General features: G+C 42.4%; 1 protein-coding gene across 1 annotated transcript in view; it reads right to left on the reverse strand.

The window, feature by feature from the left end:
- Positions 1–19,446, reverse strand: part of FLT4 (fms related receptor tyrosine kinase 4) — a 380,521-nt gene that overhangs the window by 128,793 nt on the left and 232,282 nt on the right. Inside the window, exons 10-11 of the mRNA XM_073621068.1 lie at positions 7,217–7,379; positions 900–1,041 (exon numbers count right to left, since the gene is read on the reverse strand). Coding sequence (XP_073477169.1) covers positions 900–1,041; positions 7,217–7,379 — 305 coding nt within the window. The remainder of the gene's footprint in view (positions 1–899; positions 1,042–7,216; positions 7,380–19,446) is intronic.

A 19,446-nucleotide genomic window follows, 5' to 3' on the forward strand; every position in this document is an offset into this window, starting at 1 on the left:
ACTAATTGTTTGGGAAACGATCCATGCATGGATCGAAATTTCGTTCCATGTATGACCAGCTTTACATGATCAGCCCACGTCTAATCACATAATTTTCTCTGTTGTGCTAAAAGAAGAGCTACTGTACCTCAGGCCCCAAACTTTAACTTGCATTTTACGAATGGGTCATAAAATGCGGGCTGTGGTGTGCATAGCTGAGCAGAATAAAATGGAAAGCATAAAACAATATCTGCTCTCTCTTTATAAATGAATCCCTGAATGCATAGTGTGAGATTTAGCATTAAATATTTAAAATTTGTAGAGAATTCTATTAATATCAACAAGAACAGAAATAATAATTTGATGTAGTAGTAGAAATGGTATTACTAGCTCTGTATGTATTATTGATATTTTTCTGATTACCATGGAGAATAAATTAAATGTACTCAGTATAGAGCCCTTTTTATACATTTTTAAGAAACTAATTTTGTTTTAAAGATTTACAATGTGTACAGATTATCATTATTATTTTTGTATTAAAATTATTGTTGTCATCTTATGTCTAATTTATATCTTCCTAGCTATATTATATTCATTCTGGCATTGAATTGCTATTATATTCAGATTTGTGCACCATCCAATATTTGTTCTGCTTGAATAGCAGTTTCATATTGTGAAAGATTAAATATAATGCTTCAATTAGAACTGCACTTTTAACCCACGAAAATTACCCCTGTAGTCTTTCTTGTATGACATTTTTTTTGGGCATTTCCTTGATTGAAAAATAGATTGAGTGCAGGCGCTTATGTTGCTGTATTGTAGATAATTGACTTCCCCAATAATACATGATTGTTCCTGCCAGGATGACTTTAGGAAGTGCAATGTAATCAGGGAATATCACCCCAAGGCTGTCTGGATACCTTATTCCGCCCCTCCACAAACTCGCTCCAAGTCTCTATGCTTTCAATGCTGTTTACATCCCCATCCAAAGTCACGTCCTTCCAGTCTTTGCACTCAGGCATTCGGTCACGTTGATGTCTACGAGATGACCTTTGACGGGCTCTGTATGGTGGGAATACCCAAGAGAATATATGATTCATAACATGGTAAACACACTGAAATACATTGTTGAAATTCAGTTAATCTAATCCATAAATTGTTACCTGTTAAAGTATAACTCCTGCAAGCACAATATGCATTTTAAATAAACATGTAACAACCCAAAAGCTTCAAAAAAGCAAAAACTTATTATGGAACTCTTACTGATAATGTGTACAAACATTAAAATAATCAGGACTAGTATGTGCTCCACCCCTTCTCAGTGTGCTATATTTTTTAATACATGCCTCAATCTTCATATTTTTTACAGTAGAATTATGTGCTCAGAGCCACCTTAGTCATCATCTGCGGCTTATTTGTAAATGTATTCACCTTGAATTTCAGCTTTAATTTTGTTATCAGCCTTGAATGCAAACATTTCATAAGAAGTCCCTCAGCATGTGTTCCTTATGCCTGCTGAATATTCCCCGAAGGGCCAGTTTGGAATAGTTTGCAACAGTGTGCTAAAGTAAATGGTGCACCCAGACAGCTAGATGTAACATCTGCTTTAAGCTCCACCCAACATTACATGGCCATTAACGAAAGCTGCTTGGTTCAACATGTTCAACATATAAAGGGAACACCAGTCAGAAACACCAGCCCTTTTAGAAAATGTCAGATTTGCCACATTACCATTTTGGACCTTGCTTATGCACACAAACAAACAATATTGGAAACAATAGTACACTTTCACTGCAGTACAAATATGGATATAAATGTCGAATTGAAGTAATGGAAATGGATATTTAGTCAGATGGAAACTGTACTAACAACCCCCATTATAACTGTCTTATGCCCCGTACACACGGTCGGATTTTCCGACGGAAAATGTGTGATAGGACCTTGTTGTCGGAAATTCCGACCGTGTGTGGGCTCCATCACACATTTTCCATCGGAATTTCCGACATACAAAGTTTGAGAGCTTGCTATAAAATTTTCCGACAACAAAATCCGTTGTCGGAAATTCCGATCGTGTGTACACAAATCCGACGCACAAAGTGCCACGCATGCTCAGATTAAATTAAGAGACGAAAGCTATTGGCTACTGCCCCGTTTATAGTCCCGACGTACGTGTTTTACGTCACCGCGTTCAGAACGATCGGATTTTCTGACAACTTCGTGTGTATGCAAGACAAGTTTGAGCCAACATCCGTTGGAAAAAATCCATGGATTTTGTTGTCGGAATGTCCGATCAATGTCCAATCGTGTGTGTACGGGGCATTACCTTCACCTATCTGTTACAGCAGCCAACCAGTGTTTTTAAAGATAACTACACAGTCCAATGGGGATGTGAGTTTGACCACAGAGACTATTGCAATCTGTGATCTAACAGACCTGGTCAGACAACACCCCTCTTTTCTGCCTCAGTACTACCAGACTGTGTTAGAATGCCTCTGATGAAAGTTAAGGCGAAGGGGAGGTACTTAAGATGGTTTATAATAGTTAGTAATAAGGTAGACATTGCCACCGTGGTATTGTTAGAAGAGATAATAAATAGGAGGCTGGACAATGACACCATTGTCTGAGATGTGTCTCCATCTTTATGATAAACGTATATATAATAGCATATATATACAATAGCATAACCAGAGTATATGGATTATAAATGTATGTGCATTACTTTAACACTATAATGACATGTAAAACAGCAAATGTATATGTATTCAGCTATTATATACAGGTTATGTGGCTGAGAAAGCCATAGAAAATATAGTGACTGGGTCTAATCAACCATGGAGCCTGTATAAGCAAAAGCGTAATAGCTGAAGCTGCACGGGTTGTTGCAAGAGTGTCCAAGTGCCTTTAGGTTAGCTTCCCATGTCCTATTATACACAGGAGGTGCAGCTGGGGCCACAATTATCACTTACACATGTTGGAGCATAAAGATGAATCTTTCATATAGTTATTCCCCTCTTTCCAGTGTCTTAACGTCCTACAAAACAGAGGTGTATCTAGAACAGTCAGGGCACTGGTGAAAGAAACCATGAAGAGCTCCTCTGACCCCCAGCTGGGATCCTTCCCTCCAAGCCCGGAGGTGGAATGGCAGACCCCAGTCACAAGTGCAACCTTTGCAACCCTGGTAGTTCTGCTAATGGTGTCAATAGTTGTTTATATTTGTTATTTTATTTCTTTATTTATTTTTTACTATTTTATTTTACCTTTTTTTTTATTATTATTTTTACAGTTTTGTAGGAGTCCCATTGGGGGGCTTTGGGGAAATATCAGGGATCTGAAGAAAGCTCTGATGCTGACCCTTTGAGACATAGAAAGGAGATTGAGGACACAGCCCTCAATCTCTGCAGCCTGTGCTGCACAGAACGAATGCTTCACAGAAATTCATGCTTCAGTTATGAATGGACAGAGTCAGTGATTGGTACAGAGGGGAGGGGGGAGAAGCTGGCATTGCTGTGTGGGGAGGGGGGAGAGCACACAGCAGGTCAGGAGAGCGTACAGGGGTGCAATAGAACCTGGATAGGAGGGGTGGCAGAGGGTGAAATGTAGAGAAACAGATCCCCTCCATTTTCCTCCTGCTACCACCGAATGCCTGTGGGAGATGAAGAGAACCGGGCTTTCAGTGGCTGCAGGAAAGTAGAGGAGATCAGTTTCTCTGCATGCCGCCCCTGCTGTCAATCCTATCCAGGTGTACGGGGGGGTGCATGGGCCCCCTGGAGCATGGGGCCAGGTCACAATTGCAACCCCTGTAGTTACGCCCCTGCTACAAATGATGGAGGTGATAATTTCACTCACCTCCTGCCTGGCCTGTTCTGGAGGCAGGAGGAAGCATTTAGTCTGTGTCTCTCGCTCCCTCGGACTGTAACATTGTGGCATTGTTCACACCATACATGCATAAAAGCTCAGGAAAGAATGCACAGATTTGACATGCATGTAATTTTTTAAAACTTTGTAGCGAGTTAAAGGATTAGAGACAGTAGGAAAGTGATCAGTGTGAAACAAAATGTATAGAAACAAGAACTAAGTAGAACGTAGGCTTTACATGGTTGTTTCACCTCTGGGACTGAATAGTCCAGATAGTAGATGCTGACACTGGATGATGCCTTTTGGCACGATAAAGACATTGTCGGTAGGAGTACTGTGATCTCTGAGAGGTAATAAATAATGGTAAGGCACTATTCCTACAGCATTTAGCCATGTTGCAAATCCCAGCGGCCAGTATCTACTGTTTCCTGCTGCTGTTATTGACAGCTACATGTGGATAGCAGCGGCCCCTGAGTGTGTACACCACAATGACAGACTGTCGGAGGCCACAGGTTCAGTGGCCACTGCTATCCGCGTGCAGCTGTCAATCCCAGAATCAAGAATCAGTGGATTCTTGCGACTGGGATTTGCAGCATGACAAAATACCTGTGTGAATGGAACCTACATGGTAAACTTATTATGTAGACCTGGAATGGCGGGTATCAACTTTATTTATTTTTGATTGGAAAGGAATATCGGTAGAGTGTTTGTAATGTTGTAATCATATGTAATGGAGGTATTTGGATATTTGTATGAACCTAATAAAGTTTTTCTTAGAAAAAAAAAATTATGTAGCATGTAAAGACTTAAAGTGGAAGTTCAGTCTAACCCCAAAACTGCTCCCATCCACATTCTAAGTCCTATACTAACTAGCCTGTAAAGTAAAGATGTGTATACTTACCTATTCACTGGGCACTCTGGTCCAGTCCCATGATTGGCTCCCAGCACCAGCTTCAGGGTAGAGGAGGAAGAGCCGGCAACAGATGCCCCATAGTAAGTATTGAGCAATATATCACACAGAACTGTCAGGTAGTGTGTGAGTCAGCGCTCACTGGCAACTATAAGGTGGATCATAAGGGATCAATAACAGGGGGGGGGTGATCTGAATAATCTGTATCTGAATAAAGTGTTACTTGCTTTTACTATCACACTGACCCAGGCAACCTCTTTCTGCTGTTTTCATAGTAAGCCTATGGGTGATGTCACTGTTCAGACATTGCAGCTGTTGTCAGCGATCTCTCCTCTCTCCTGAAGCTGGCCACTGGAGGAGATCATGTGACTGGCGCCCAGGGAATAGGTAAGTATACACATCTAGTTAGTATAGGATTTATAATGGGGGTGGGAGCAGGTTTAAGATTAAGTTTAGACCGGACTTCTACTTTAACACAAAAAAAACCTGGTCCTGAGTCAACTTTAAATAGTTGGGAAAAATGGGACTTTGTCAGCAAAACAGGTGTAGTAGTCTTTGGCAGTATAGGGGGAAATCCAAGAAAATGATAGCTGAGTCTGTAATATGTCTATTTGGAAATCTGAGTATTTTTTCCTCCAATTGTCTGGATTTTAGTACTGTCCAGCTGTTCCATTTATCCTCTTTTTTGCTGCAAGTTATATTTATTTCTTATCTGTCACTGTTTATTTGACTTTCTAAGTAAATGCTTATGCAAAACTAACAGAAAAGTTACCAGAAAAGAAAACGGTATTCTGTTACTGACAAAACCAAAGAAAACAATTAAAATATCTTCTCCAAAATATATCCCTACTTTACCATGCCCATTATAATTATTTAAAGAGTGTCTCTACGTTATATTTCTTAGGGCCAAGGGCTGTCTTACCACTGGGAGCCTGGTGAACTGCTGAAAAATTGAGTGCAACTGTTGTAAGAGCACATGTGTATGGAGAATACCTGGTTCAAGAGTCCTTGTTATAACTGAAACTTTGTGAGCTTGATCTGTGATCATGAAAATATTATGTCACTGCATTTTAAAGAGTCCAGTAAAAGTTTCTGAGCTTTCAGATGTGTGTCTTAAAACCGTCTAAAAGTTTCTGAGCTTTCAGATGTGTGTCTTAAAACCGTCTTCCCCTATATTTTTACTCCAGCGGAACTCCTTATATAAATTTCAGGTTTCAAAGAACTCTTATTAAATCCAATTTATCCGGAGTCAATGGCAAAAATGGCCATTACAGTGTTGGTAAGAAAACCACTTTTCCATATGGCTAAAATTATACTTCGTGTCATGCTGCTGGCTTTGCCAAGTGGTGTTGATCCTAAAATTATTCAGGCACTGTCATATGGGCGGTCAGTCAGCCACTGCTCAAGGAACCTTTAGCAACCTCTGGAGGAACCCTAGGTTTTCATGGAACCCTGGTTCAGAATGGCTGATCTAAAGAAACCTGTGGTGAACTAAGCTGTGATGGAAGGGAATGGAAGATCAGGCTTTCAGTGAAGTGTGAATTATGTAAGCACGCTGAAAAAAGGTAGTAAATCTACCTGTCCCTAAGCCCTGTGGAAGATTCTGAATTAGCTGGACTCCTGGAGAAGCATATATGAGATCTCCTCAGATAAGCCTAGAGAGCAAAAGTTGCAATCAGAGTCCTGCTTGTAGAGAAGACATTTCAGAGGGTTACATTCTAGGTGGAAGCCCTCTACTCAGCGCTATAGGCTCCTGGTGACAAAGCTGGTCATAGCTCAGAGTGTATGTTCGAGATGTTCCTTCCTACCACTTAGCCACTACTTTATGAAAAAGCTAGAGTCTCTAGTTCCTTACCTGCTGCAATTAAGCCGCAACCTTTACCTGCCTCTATTTACCCTTGTCCCCTTCAATTAGGCCAACCAGTGAGGTAGGCCCACATAAACATTTTGTTACTGGGCTTTGTGATTTCTAGTTACTCTCCTGTGTGTAAATTAGATTTGTCAGTAAGTAAAGGTATGCATTAAAGTTGAACTCTGGGGGCCGCTCCTGCACTGCAAGGGTTAAATACTACTTACCTGATACTGCAGGCTCCTCTGGGTTGTAAGACCAGTCCCTGTAACCTCTTCCTCCCTTTGCTCCAGCAGTTGGATGCCCTCTGAGATCATTAGGACCAATGCAGAGCCCACAATCCTGCACTGGCATAAGGACACCAAGGAACAGTCCACTGCCCAAGCCTAGTAGAGGTAGTAGAGGAGAGTGTCAACTGTCGGGGGAGCAGAGGATCAGGTAAGAAAAAAGTGTTTTTAACATTGTCTTGGACCTAAGCATTAACCCCTGCAGTGCAGGGCAAAACACACTGCAAAGGATTTAAAAAGTGCTTTAACAACTCTGGTGTTAACAGTGCATTGAGCTTTTATCTGAAGTTGTCCTATTAAAGAAAAAGTTAAATTTAGCAGTCCATAGGAACATACACACTGCGTCGGCTGTACACCCTGCATGGTGTCCACGGTCGCCACTGCCACTGGATGGATGTAGGAGCAGGAACCCCAAATACTGTGCAGGTCAAGACATGTCGGCTACCTTGAGCATAGATATTTGGAGATGATGTCTCTTTCTCATGGATCTGTGGAGGAACTATAACAGATATTATTTGTTAACAAAAAATATAAAAAGTATATAGTTAAAAGCCATTTGATTATACATGCAGGCACCAGGCAGTTTTTCCTTAAGATAACTGCATTATGTACTCTACATTACATGGAGTAAAGTAACGCTGGCCATACACAGCTCAAAGCTAGGGCCCTATCACAAAACCACCCAGCTTTACAAATTCCAATCTGAAAATTGAGACTGCAGCCTATAAGGAGTAGTCACTGTTCAGTTTGCAGCTCCCATGGCTGTCAGAATACATACTGATTAGCGTGGATGGGGGAATTCTGTCTTGCTTAAGCTAACCAAATCATATGCTGATTTATTTTTGTGAGGTCTACATGCTTGGTAGTGTAAGGATAGCTCAACAGTTTCAGCCAGCGGGGAGGGAGTTCCCGCGGCTTTCAGAATACCTGGACAGTGACTGTACCTGATTGGATGCAGTCACTGTTCAGTAGATCATTTTAAGCGTGGCTCTTTTGTTTTCTTTTCAGACTGAAGTTTGTTAGGTCGAGTGGTGCCAACAGGGCCAATTGCAGCTCATATTTTCAGCAGGAATCTGCTGAATTTAAGCTGTGTATGGCCAGCATAACTGAGGTCAAATCATGCAGAACCCAGTACAGATTAACTCCAAGGAAGTAAAATCTATTGTTGAACTGCCACCACTAACCAAAAAACAATGTAACTTTGTTAAAGACAAATAGAAGTTTACATACCCCATTGCAGAGATATTCAAAAGGCTTATGTAACTCAATAAAGGGGCTCAGAACCTTTGGTGGAAACTTTGGTCTAAAATTTCCCTTCAGATTCAATGCAATGTATATAAACTGCTTCATCTTTTTAGTAATTATTAGTAATTTAGAGTTAGTAATTCTACTTGTCAGCCTTGTGATCTAGGCACATCTTCTGTGCTGAAAAGCTAGCCAGGTGACACCACTATTTCCTGTTTAAACATTGCAGCATCATGTGTCACCTGGCAGCTTTTTATGTAATCAGTTAACATCATAGATTCAACTGCATTTCACACTTTATTGGGAAATGCAGCCAGTTTCACAAGATACAGTACATGCATAATATAAAATGTTCATGTTTGACAATATCATTTCTGCAATAAATAATTGCTGCAATTGAAGTAGAAGCCAGAGCTTCACAATGGCTCAATTTCTGCATGTCAGAATAAAACCTTAGCACTTTGGAAAAATGTTTTAATGTCAGAACAAATTTACAATAATATTTTTTTTTTCTTCAAAGCTGACAATTGCAATAGCCCTTTTATTATGATGCACAGTCAAGCAAAAACAAAAAGGTGTAATGTCTAACATCAGATGTCCCTTAGCGGATATGATCAGAAACATGTGTCACAAGGCACGAGAGAGCTAGGGGGTGATAGAGAACACATACATTACACAAGTTCACTAGGGAATCGTTAGACGAAAAACATGAAGTTTCCTAGAAAACCTCAATATGTATCTGAAAATAAACAAAAAGCGGTTTGTCTTTTGAATACAGGTGTGGAAAATGTAGAGTTTAAGGTAGATATAAACCCTAATTGAATACGATTGGTTTAATCAATCATTGTACCATTTTTAAAATAAAATATTTGTTTTAACTTTTTTATCTTTTGCTGTATATTAGTGTTGCTCATCTACTGTGGCCAGTTTGCAGCCATTATCTGTCTACATACACTATATTGTCAGACGTATTGGGATGCCTGCCTTTACACGTACATGAACTTTAATGGCATCCCAGTCTTAGTCCGTAGTGTTTAATATTGAGTTGGCCCACCCTTTGCAGCTATAACAGCTTCAACTCTTTTGGGAAGGCTGTCCACAAGGTTTAGGAGTTTGTCTATGGGGATGTTTGTCCATTCTTCTAGAGGTCAGGACTTGTGCAGGCCAGTCAAGTTCCATCACCCCAAACTCGCTCATCCATGTCTAGATGGACCTTGCTTTGTGCCCTAGTTCAAATCATTTGGTGGAGGGGGGATTATGGTGTGGGGTTGTTTTTCAGGGGTTGGGCTTGGCCCCTTAGTTCCAGTGAAGGGAACTCATCAGGGAGGCATCAGCATACCAAGACATTTTGGACATATTTATGGTCCCAACTTTGTGGAAACAGTTTGGGGATGACCCTTTCCTGTTTCAACAACACTGCGCATCAGTGCACAAAGCAAGGTATGTGAAAAAGGACCCTAATGGCAGGATCGACAGGTATTATTTTAGTGGAATTTGCAGAATTAAAATGATTAAAAATGACTTTTGAAAGTAAAGTTCAACTCTAGGAATTAGACAAAGTCTACCTTGCAGTGGGAGCCCCCATCTCACTGCATAGTAAGGGTTAAACACTTGTTCAATTTAGAGGGGAAATTTCTTACCTTACCCCCTCAGTCATTGCCAGCGCTTTCCTCCTTTCTTTTTGGTGCTCCAGACTGTGAGCGGTCTCGTGGTTGCATAACATGCAATGTAGGGCTAATAACTATTGTATAGTGAGGAGGCAGAAGTGTGACCACAGCTGGGAGCACCTTAGAGAGGAATCTTCGCGGGATCAGTATCACTAGAGAGCTAACCTTTGCAGTGTCAGGGGAAGGGGGCACTGCAGATGCAGATTTTGTCTGATTCCTGGAGTTAGGCTTTAACATGTTAAAGGCTTATATGGTATTTTAATGGTTGGGCTTACATATCCTTTAAGTGATATCCTTTATTGGCTAATATAGACAAATTAATAGCCAAAGGAAAATAAGAGGAATACTCTTCAAGCGAGGGAAATCCTCTGCTTACACAGTTGTCCGTAGAACAAGTGTTCCTATTGGAAGAGTTCCACTCTATTCCTGTTCTGGTGACAGCTCACCAATTTGGATTTTCCACTCATTTTCATTCCTTGTGACAATGCTTAGCAGGACATACAGTATAGAGAGGGTGACCCCCCCCCAGCAGGGACACAGACAGCAACACAAACCTGACAGAGGTTCTAACACTCCACCACTCTATCAAAAACTAAAAAGAAAACTTTTGGCTTTAAGTCCACTTTATGTTTTCACTTAACAGATAGGTACACTTTAAAACACAGTGCATCTTCCTTTTTGTTTTCTTTCTCTTACCTAACCTAACTTCCTCCCCTCCACAGATGCTTACTAAAGGTGAGTGTTTGTTGACATCCAGCTCTGCAAGTCTTCACTGTTATGGCTGTGCCTGTGCATTACAGCCCCTCTATGGGACCGTCTCTGGCCTCCAAACATAGTCTCATAAAAGTCTATAGGGCTGTGATGCTCAGGTGCAATGAAAACCTGCAGAGCTGGATGTAAACAAACAGCAGAGCTGCAGTCGTTAGATGAAGGTAAGTATGCATTTGTGGAGGGGGAGGGTGCGTTAGGTGAGGCCTGCAGATGGGGTCAGAAAAAAGATAAATGCACTTTATCCTTAAACTTTCTGCATTTTATGATGGCTATCACAGTGTTGTAACTAATACAGGTGTGTTAATACCACTTTCTAGTTTGTATATACAGCCAGCATACACAGGAGTGCTTTGGCCTCTTCACAGCAAATAGGGAATTTTAGTTTTTATGCCCTGGATGGGATCTCGCCCAATTGGAGGGGTAGTAACATGGTGAGATCTAAGTTAAGGCTTGAGATCCATTGGATTTTTGATATGAAATCGTATGTCCCTTTTGGCTTGAATGTTGATGGGGACCCAAACTGTTTTATTAAAAATGCCTGATCTGATTTTTATTTCTTTATCCTTTTTTCATTTTTTATTTTTATTTCAAAATTCTTTATTTTTAAATTTTTTGAATTATTGAATCATTGTTGTAATTTTTTTTATTTGTCTTTGACAATAAAGTTTCTGGCGGTGTTCTGTGGATTTACTCCTCTGGTTTTTTTAGATCATATTATCACTAATTAATTATTAAATCTTATTACTTGCTTATTCATTTAATTCTACTAGATGGCAGCAATGCTGTGTTTTTGTGCGGGCTTATATGTGAAGGGCTCTCTTTCCCTTCTATTACTGGCACTATTCCAATCAATGTCCTTCCTTATGGGCAATTAGCGGCCAGCAGTTAAGATGGCACCGCAGCTTTATTTATAGCAGATGCACTCAATGGCATGACATTTCGGCCCATCCCCAGACGATGTTATTTATGACGAAATGTGTAGGGTGGGGCCTACGATGGTGTCAGGGCTGCTTGCTGTTCCACTACGCTGATCTCTGGCTTTCTGACTTTCTGGCTTGTCTGACTATCCGTTCCGGTTACCGAACTTTGGTTTTGACTACATTTGTTCTATTTACTTTTATTATTAAACAAGTGTGATTTAACTGTACTTCTGTCTCGGTTTAATTCATGGTTTCTGACAGATGGTGACGTCATAACGTGTCCTATCTCTGATTGGATAGTTTGTGATCTGTGCACGGAGGGAGCCACGTAGGAACTGCGCTAACTTCTACAGTGCCTTGAAAAAGTATTCACACCCCTTGACATTTTACACATTTTGTCATGTTACAACCAAAAACAAAAATGTATTTTATTGGGATTTTATGTGATAGACCAACACAAAGTGGCACATAATTGTGAAATGGAAGGAAAATGATAAATGGTTTTCAAATGTTTTACAAAAAAAATGTGAAAAGTGTGGCGTGCATTTTTATTCAGCCCCCCCCCCCTTCCCAGTCAATACTCTGTAGCTGCAAGTCTTTTTGGGTATGTCTCCGCCAGCTTTGCACATCTAGAGAGTGACATTTTTGCCCATTCTTCTTTGCAAAATAGCTCAAACTCTGTCAGATTGGATGGAGAGCGTCTGTGAACAGCAATTTTCAAGTCTTGCTAGATTCTCAATTGGATCTAGGTCTGGACTTTGACTGGGCTATTCTAACACATGAATATGCTTTTATCTAAAACCATTTCATTGTAGCTCTGGCTTCATGTTCAGGGTCGTTGTCCTGCTGGAAGGTGAACCTCTGCCCCAGTCTCAAGTTTTTTGCAGACTCTAACAGGTTTTCTTCTAAGATTGCCCTGTATTTGGCTCCATCCATCTTCCTATCAACTCCGACCAACTTCTCTGTCCCTGCTGTCCCTGCTGAAGAAGAGCATCCCCACAACATGATGTTGCCACCACCATGTTTCACGATGGGGATGGTGTGTTCTGGGTGATGTGCAGTGTTAGTTTTCTGCCACACAAAGCGTTTGCTTTTAGGCCAAAAGTACAATTTTGGCCTCACCTGACCAGAGCACCTTCTTTCACGTTTGTTGTGTCCCCCACATGGCTTCTCGCAAACTACAAACAGGACTTCTTATGACTTTCTTTCAACAATGGCTTTCTTCTTGCCACTGTTCCATAAAGGCCAGATTTGTGAAATTAACAACTAATAGTTGTCCTGTGGACAGATTCTCCAGCCTGAACTGTGGATCTGTGCAGCTCCTCAAGAGTTACCATGGGCCTCTTGGCTGCTTCTCTGATTAATGTTTTCCTTGCCTAGCCTGTCAGTTTAGGTGGACGGCCATGTCTTGGTAGGTTTGCAGTTGTGTCATACTCTTTCCATTTTCAGATGATGGATTGAACAGTGCTTCATGAGATGTTCAAAGCTTGGGATATATTTTTATAACCTAACCCTGCTTTAAATTTCTCCACTACTTTATCCCTGACCTTTTTGGTGTGTTCTTTGACCTTCATGATGCTGTTTGTTCACTAAGGTTCTCTAACAAACCTCTGAGGGCTTCACAGAACAGCTGTATTTATACTAAGAATAAATAACACACAGGTTGGACTTTATTTACTAATTAGGTGACTTCTGAAAGCAATTGGTTCCACTAGATTTTCATTAGGGGTATCAGAGTAATAGGGGCTGAATACAAATGCACGCCACACTTTTCACATATATATTTGTAAAAAAATGTTGAAAACCATTTATCATTTTCCTTCCATTTCACATTTATGTGCTACTTTGTGTTGGTCATTCACATAAAATCCCAATAAAATACATTTACATTTTTGGTTGTAACATGACATTATGTGGAAAATTTCAAGGGGTATGAATACTTTTTTCAAGGCACTGTATATAAGGAAAGGGTCACTGGCATACAAGGCCACTAGGTGCCTCTCTTTTGAGTATACATATAACAGTAGTATGGCCATGACCAAATAAACAAGGAGAACTCCTAAAAGGTGTGAAATGTTTGCCCAATCTTCTTTGCAAAATAGCTCAAGCTCTGTCAGATTGGATGGAGAGCGTCTGTGAACAGCAATTTTCAAGTCTTGCCACAGATTCTCAATTGGATTTAGGTCAGGACTTTGACTGGGCCATTCTAAAACATGAATATGCTTTGATCCATTCCATTGTAGCTCTGGCTGTATGTTTAAGGTCATTGTCCTGCTGGAAGGTGAAACTCTGCCCCAGGCTCAAGTGTTTTGCAGACTCTAATGCCCCGTACACACGGTCAGATTCTCTGATGGAAAATGTTTGATGGGAGCTCTTTGTCGTAAATTCCGACCGTGTGTAGGCTCCATCGGACATTTTTCATTGAAATTTCCGTCACACAAAATTTGAGAGCTGGTTCTCAAATTTTCCAACAAAAAAGGACTTTATTTTTTAACCAATTTTTCAGATGTATTATATCCAACTAGTTATGCTTCAATTTTATAAACAGCGGTGAGATCATCTCTTGCCAAACCTTTCTTAACCTACTGTACGATCAGTTGCACTTTATCTACTATGGAACTTTTAGTTTGACAACATGTGAAGTCCTAAATTCCTAAAAAAGATTGCACGTTATAGTGAGTCATGCTTTTTGGGTAGGATAAAACAGGGTAAATAGTGATGTCCAAAGCAACCAGTAGAATTAATCATTATTAAAGCAGAACTACCATGGAAATGCTCCAAGCAAGATTTCTGTTAAAGCGGGGGTTCACCCACACCGCCAAAAAAAAAAATATTAAAAGCCAGCAGCTAAAAATTCTGCAGCTGCTGACTTTTAATACATGGCCACTTACCTGTCCCAAGGTCCACCAATGCCAGCAGGGGACGCCGAGAGCCCGCTCGGTTCTCGGCAGCTGCCGCCGCCATCCTAGGTGAGGGCATCAGGAAGTGAAGCGTTGCGGCTTCACTTCCCGGTTCCCTACTGCGCATGCGCGAATCGCGCTGCGCGTCCCTAGTGGTCCCCGCTCTCTCCTGGGAGCTGTGTGTTCCCAGCAGACAGCGCGGTCGGGACGGGAAGAGGCATAGACTCCCATGGGAGTCTATGCCAGAAGTGGGTGCAAATACCTGTCTTAGACAGGTATCTGCACCCCCCTCCCCCCTGAAAGGTGCCAAATGTGACACCGGAGGGGGGGAGGGTTCCGAAAAGCGGAAGTTCCATTTTTGTGTGGAACTCCGCTTTAAATGTACCAAACTAAAAACAACAGATGTGAACTGTGTTGTATTTGCTGGTTCAGCAATGCAGCTTCCTATTCACTTCTCCAGCTCCAGCCTGATTACTGAAAGATGATTCAGCATCATCACTTCTCTTCAGTTAGCTGGGTGAAGGACTAAGAAGCAATAAACCAAACCAGAAAATAACAGCATGATCATCCTGTGTTCCTGTACTATGCGTCAGAGGTGTGTACATACTTAAACCAGACCTGCGGCCCCCTTTTTTACATTGTCTAGAGGATTTCCCAGCCCATAGCTGACATACACAAGAGGGCAGGGATGCTTGTGACATCAGTGACCTATAATGGCCACAGTGTCTTATTAGGTCAATGATGTCATGACCATCCCTCCTCCTTTGTGAACATTAGTGTACACTGTGTCCAGGAATGGCAGCTGACTTTCAGATTCAAGCACAAATCTGGTTCAGAACAAACAAAAGCTCATCTCTGGTCACAACCTCAACCACATTTCTAGTAAGAGTAACAAGGACATGAAGTGAGAGAAAATCTCCCCAATGGAGTCATAGACAGAAATTAAAAGAAGACAAACATTAACTCTTCCCCACTTTATCCAAAACAAAAAAAATATTTTGTTTGGGCTTTATTTCCATGAACCACCAAGCAGCTTCATAAGATGTGAGGAATCTCTCCTACAGTAACACTTTAGGGACAACTTCAGGCAAACATAGACATCCTTTGGTTTATTTTATAAGTAAAGGGAGGCCTGGAATGATAATGGAAGGATGGAATGGTAATGAAGGGCTGGGCATGACAAGGTGGAACAGGAGACAACTGAGGGGTTAAAAGTTAAACGAAGCAAGAGGGAGGAGATTGAAGTTAGCTTGGGGGGCGGAGAGATATAAAAGGAATAGGCGGGGTTTGGGCAGGAGCAGTGTGGAGGAGACAGACAAAGGGGAAGTTGGACACAGACACAGAGAGAGCTGGGAGCGGTGTTGTAGCAGCATGGCAGACATAGATGTGCTTCTTGCAGCGGCGGCTATGAAAGGACGGGACCGGCTACAGGCACAGGTAGCAGCACTGATTTCGGATGAAGTGGGGGGGTCCGGCACGGGGGGGGGGGGAAGCGACGCCACGCGCCAGGACAGTCTTGTCTTGTTTAGCTCGTTTCTCGAATGGGTGATTAGGGATGTGTCAGGGCTGGATTCCGTGATACATTACCTTGATGATTTCCTCTGCGTGGGGCCTCGTTCGTCTAAGGGGTGCGCGATTCTTTTGTCAACCCTGCAACACATTGCTGGTAAGTTTGGGGTACCTTTGGCAGCAGATAAAACGGAGGGCCCGACGACAGTGTTGAGTTTTTTGGGTATCGAGATAGATACCGGAGCGATGGAGTGTAGGTTGCCAGGGGATAAGGTGGCTGGGCTAAAAATGGAGGTCAGGGACATGATGTAAAAAAGGAAAGTGCAGCTGCGGCAATTACAATCCCTATTAGGTAAGTTGAATTTTGCGTGTCGCATTATTCCAATGGGTAGGGTTTTTTGCCGACGGTTGTCGGCTGCTACAGCAGGGATACAGTCTCCAACCCATTTTATCAGGCTTACCAAGGAACATAGGGAGGATTTGAAGGTGTGGCACACGTTCCTGGAAAGCTACAATGGACGTTCGGTTTGGATGGAAGGACCGGTAAGTAATTGCCACATGGATTTGGTGGCAGACGCGGCTGGATCTACGGGGTACGGGGCTTTTTTCTAAGGGCAGTGGAGTGCGGAGGCATGGCCAGAATTTTGTGTGGAGGCGGGATTTACTCAGAATTTGGTGCTATTGCAATTATTCCCGGTGGTATTGGCAGTGGAATTGTGGGGGGAGAGGTGGCGGAACTACGCTTGAATTGTGACAATATGGGGGTGGTTCAGGTCATCAATCGGCTATCGGCATCATCCCAGCCGGTAATACGGTTGTTGCGCCACCTGGTGTTGAGATGTTTACAACTTAATGTTTTTCTATATGCTGTTCATATCCCGGGCGTTGATAATACATTGGCTGACTCCTTGTCTCGGTTCCAGTGGGACAGATTCAAGGAGCTGGCGCATGCCGCTAGAGGGGATTCCTTGCCCGGGGTGGCTTTGGGAGACAGTATTGGAATGGCCGCAGGATGGATCAGGAAATCGGTGAGTGGGGCGACATGGGCGGCTTATAGTAAAGTGTGGACAGAGTGGGATGCATATACACGGCTGGCGGATGCCGAGGTGGGAGAGCTGGACTTGAGGCTGTTGGTAGTGTATTTTGTGTCACGACACATGGAGGGAGGTGGTTCAGTGTCCGCAATTCAGCGGAAGTTGGCGGGGTTGGCCTTTTTATTTAAGTTGCAGGGCTTGACTGATTTTACCAAGGATTTCTGGGTAAAACAGGCCCTAAAAGGTTATAGGAAGAGTCATGCAAAGAAGGATTCGAGGAGGCCGGTGTCCTTTTCAATTCTGCAGGTAATGTGTAATAAACTAGGTGGGGTATGTAAGTCGGGTTATGAGGTAATTTTGTTTAAAGCAGTTTTTTCTATTGCGTTTTTTGGAGCATTTCGGGTAGGTGAATTGGTGAGTCCGGCAAAACAAGTAGCAGGGGGTTTGAGGATACAGGATGTGGAAGTAAAATGGGATAGGGTGTTGTTAAACTTATGCAGGTCCAAGACAGATCAGGCAGGAAAAGGGGTAAAGGTGCAGCTGTTCAGGTTGCCAGGGTCGGGAATTTGCCCGGTTAAAGTGGTTGAGGAATTTTTGCTAAGTTGTCCGGTTGGGGATGGGCCGTTGTTTGTTCATGAGGATGGGACTTTTTTATCCAGGTTTCAGTTCGGTGCAGTGTTTCGGAAATGCATTGGGGCGGCAGGGTTGGATAGTAGGCAATTCGCCTCAAACTCCTTCCGCATCGGGGCGGCTACTGAGGCTGCCAGGTGTGCGTTGGATGAAGCAGCAATTAAGAAGATTTGGAGGTGGGAATCCAGGAGGTTTCGGTCTTATGTGCGCCCTCATTTGTCATCTGATGATGTATAAAAAAAAAAAAAAAAAAAAAAAAAGAAAATTAACTGGAATGAGGGTATATATTATAAGTACATGTATGTTACTAAAGGAGTGGGGGAAGTTTCAGATGTTTCATTTTGTTTCTGTTGTGTTATGTCTTTGCAGATGGGGGTCAACCACGCCTCGTCTGGATCTTAGGGCACTTTTATGTTTTTTGGGGTGCAAAAAGGGGGGACGTCAGACCAGAAGGCAGACAACTAGGGATTTCCAGGAGGGAGGCGTGTATTCGCTGGTTGGGCTTTGCAGGGATGGGGTGGGGTAGAGTTGTTCCGGAGGTTGAACGCTACGCTCGACTTGATCGCCCCCCGGATGTTTTAGTTTTACATGCAGGAGGCAATGATCTGGGGGTCCGATCCACCAGGGAACTGGTGTCGGCTGTTAAGTGCGATTTTTTTGGCGCTTCGGGTGGCCTTCCCGGGAATGATAGTAGTATGGTCTGACATAGTGGCACGGACGTCATGGCCCATGGCACGATCGGTAACTAGGATCAACAAAGCACGAATCAAAGTGAACAAGGCGGTGGGGAAATTTGTTGTTAACAACGGGGGATTGGTAGTGAGGCACACGGAGTTGAAGGTTAACGTGGGGATGTACCTAAGGGGAGATGGGGTGCACCTTACCGCAGTAGGCATTGATCTTTAGGCATTCGGCCTTCAAGATGGCATTGAGAGGGCATTGCGGGTGTGGAGGTGCCCTTAAAGCTAAGGGGTCATCCTTGCGGGCTGTGGCGGCATCTTTGGTCTCTGATGGTGGTACAAAATAAACAGAGGCGATGGTAAATGGTGGGGGGCTTTTCAGTATTATGTGCCCTTCTGGTGTGTTCTTACAGCGGAAGGCTAGGCTGGAAGACAAATGTGTACACTGCGGGAAGGGTGTTGTCACCGAGCTGTTTAATACGGCTGGAGGCCTGGTATGGAAAACTATGGTACCGCAGTGTACTGGTGATGGAGAAGTTTTGAAGTGGAGGATGTGAAGTTCGGAGTGCCATCAGAAGACCAAAGAGTGGGAGGTGTCATAACTGTCAGGTAAAAGTTGTACATAGTTATACATATGTTGATTAAAAAGTTATTTAAAAGTTATTTAAAAAGTTGGTTTTATAGTTTTATAATAAAGTAGGCTGCTATGGCCAGTTTTTACTCCAAAACAACTCCTGTGTGTGTGGTTTAATTTATTATAGATAAGAAAGGGGGAAAAGGGGGGATTAGTAAATAAAGAATAGGTGATGGAAGTTGGGGATATTAGTTCCTACACTGGTCATGGTACTACCTAAAACCTGTCTTATAGCTGTAGAGGTGATCTTAAGAGTATGTACTATACTTTACAAAACATGTATTTGATTTTACTTTGCTTTATTTTCCAAACTATCTTGAAGAACACCAGCATCAGCTGAGCTTCATCCTCCACCCAACCAAAGCATATATGAAGTTTCTGTGTGATTCTCTTGAAGACTCTAGGTGACCCCATGATTATAGCTCTGTGCTTGGGGACCCTGAGATTACATTAAACCCCTTAGCACTCAAGGTCAAACACTGAGATTCTACAGTTGTAGACAACGACCTTAACATCTGCATATGATCAAATACTACGTTTGTATAAGGAATGGATGCAGCTAAGACCTTGAAGAAT

The sequence above is a fragment of the Aquarana catesbeiana genome, linkage group LG03, assembly GCF_042186555.1.
Source record: "Aquarana catesbeiana isolate 2022-GZ linkage group LG03, ASM4218655v1, whole genome shotgun sequence".
NCBI classification, from domain to species: Eukaryota; Metazoa; Chordata; class Amphibia; order Anura; family Ranidae; genus Aquarana; species Aquarana catesbeiana.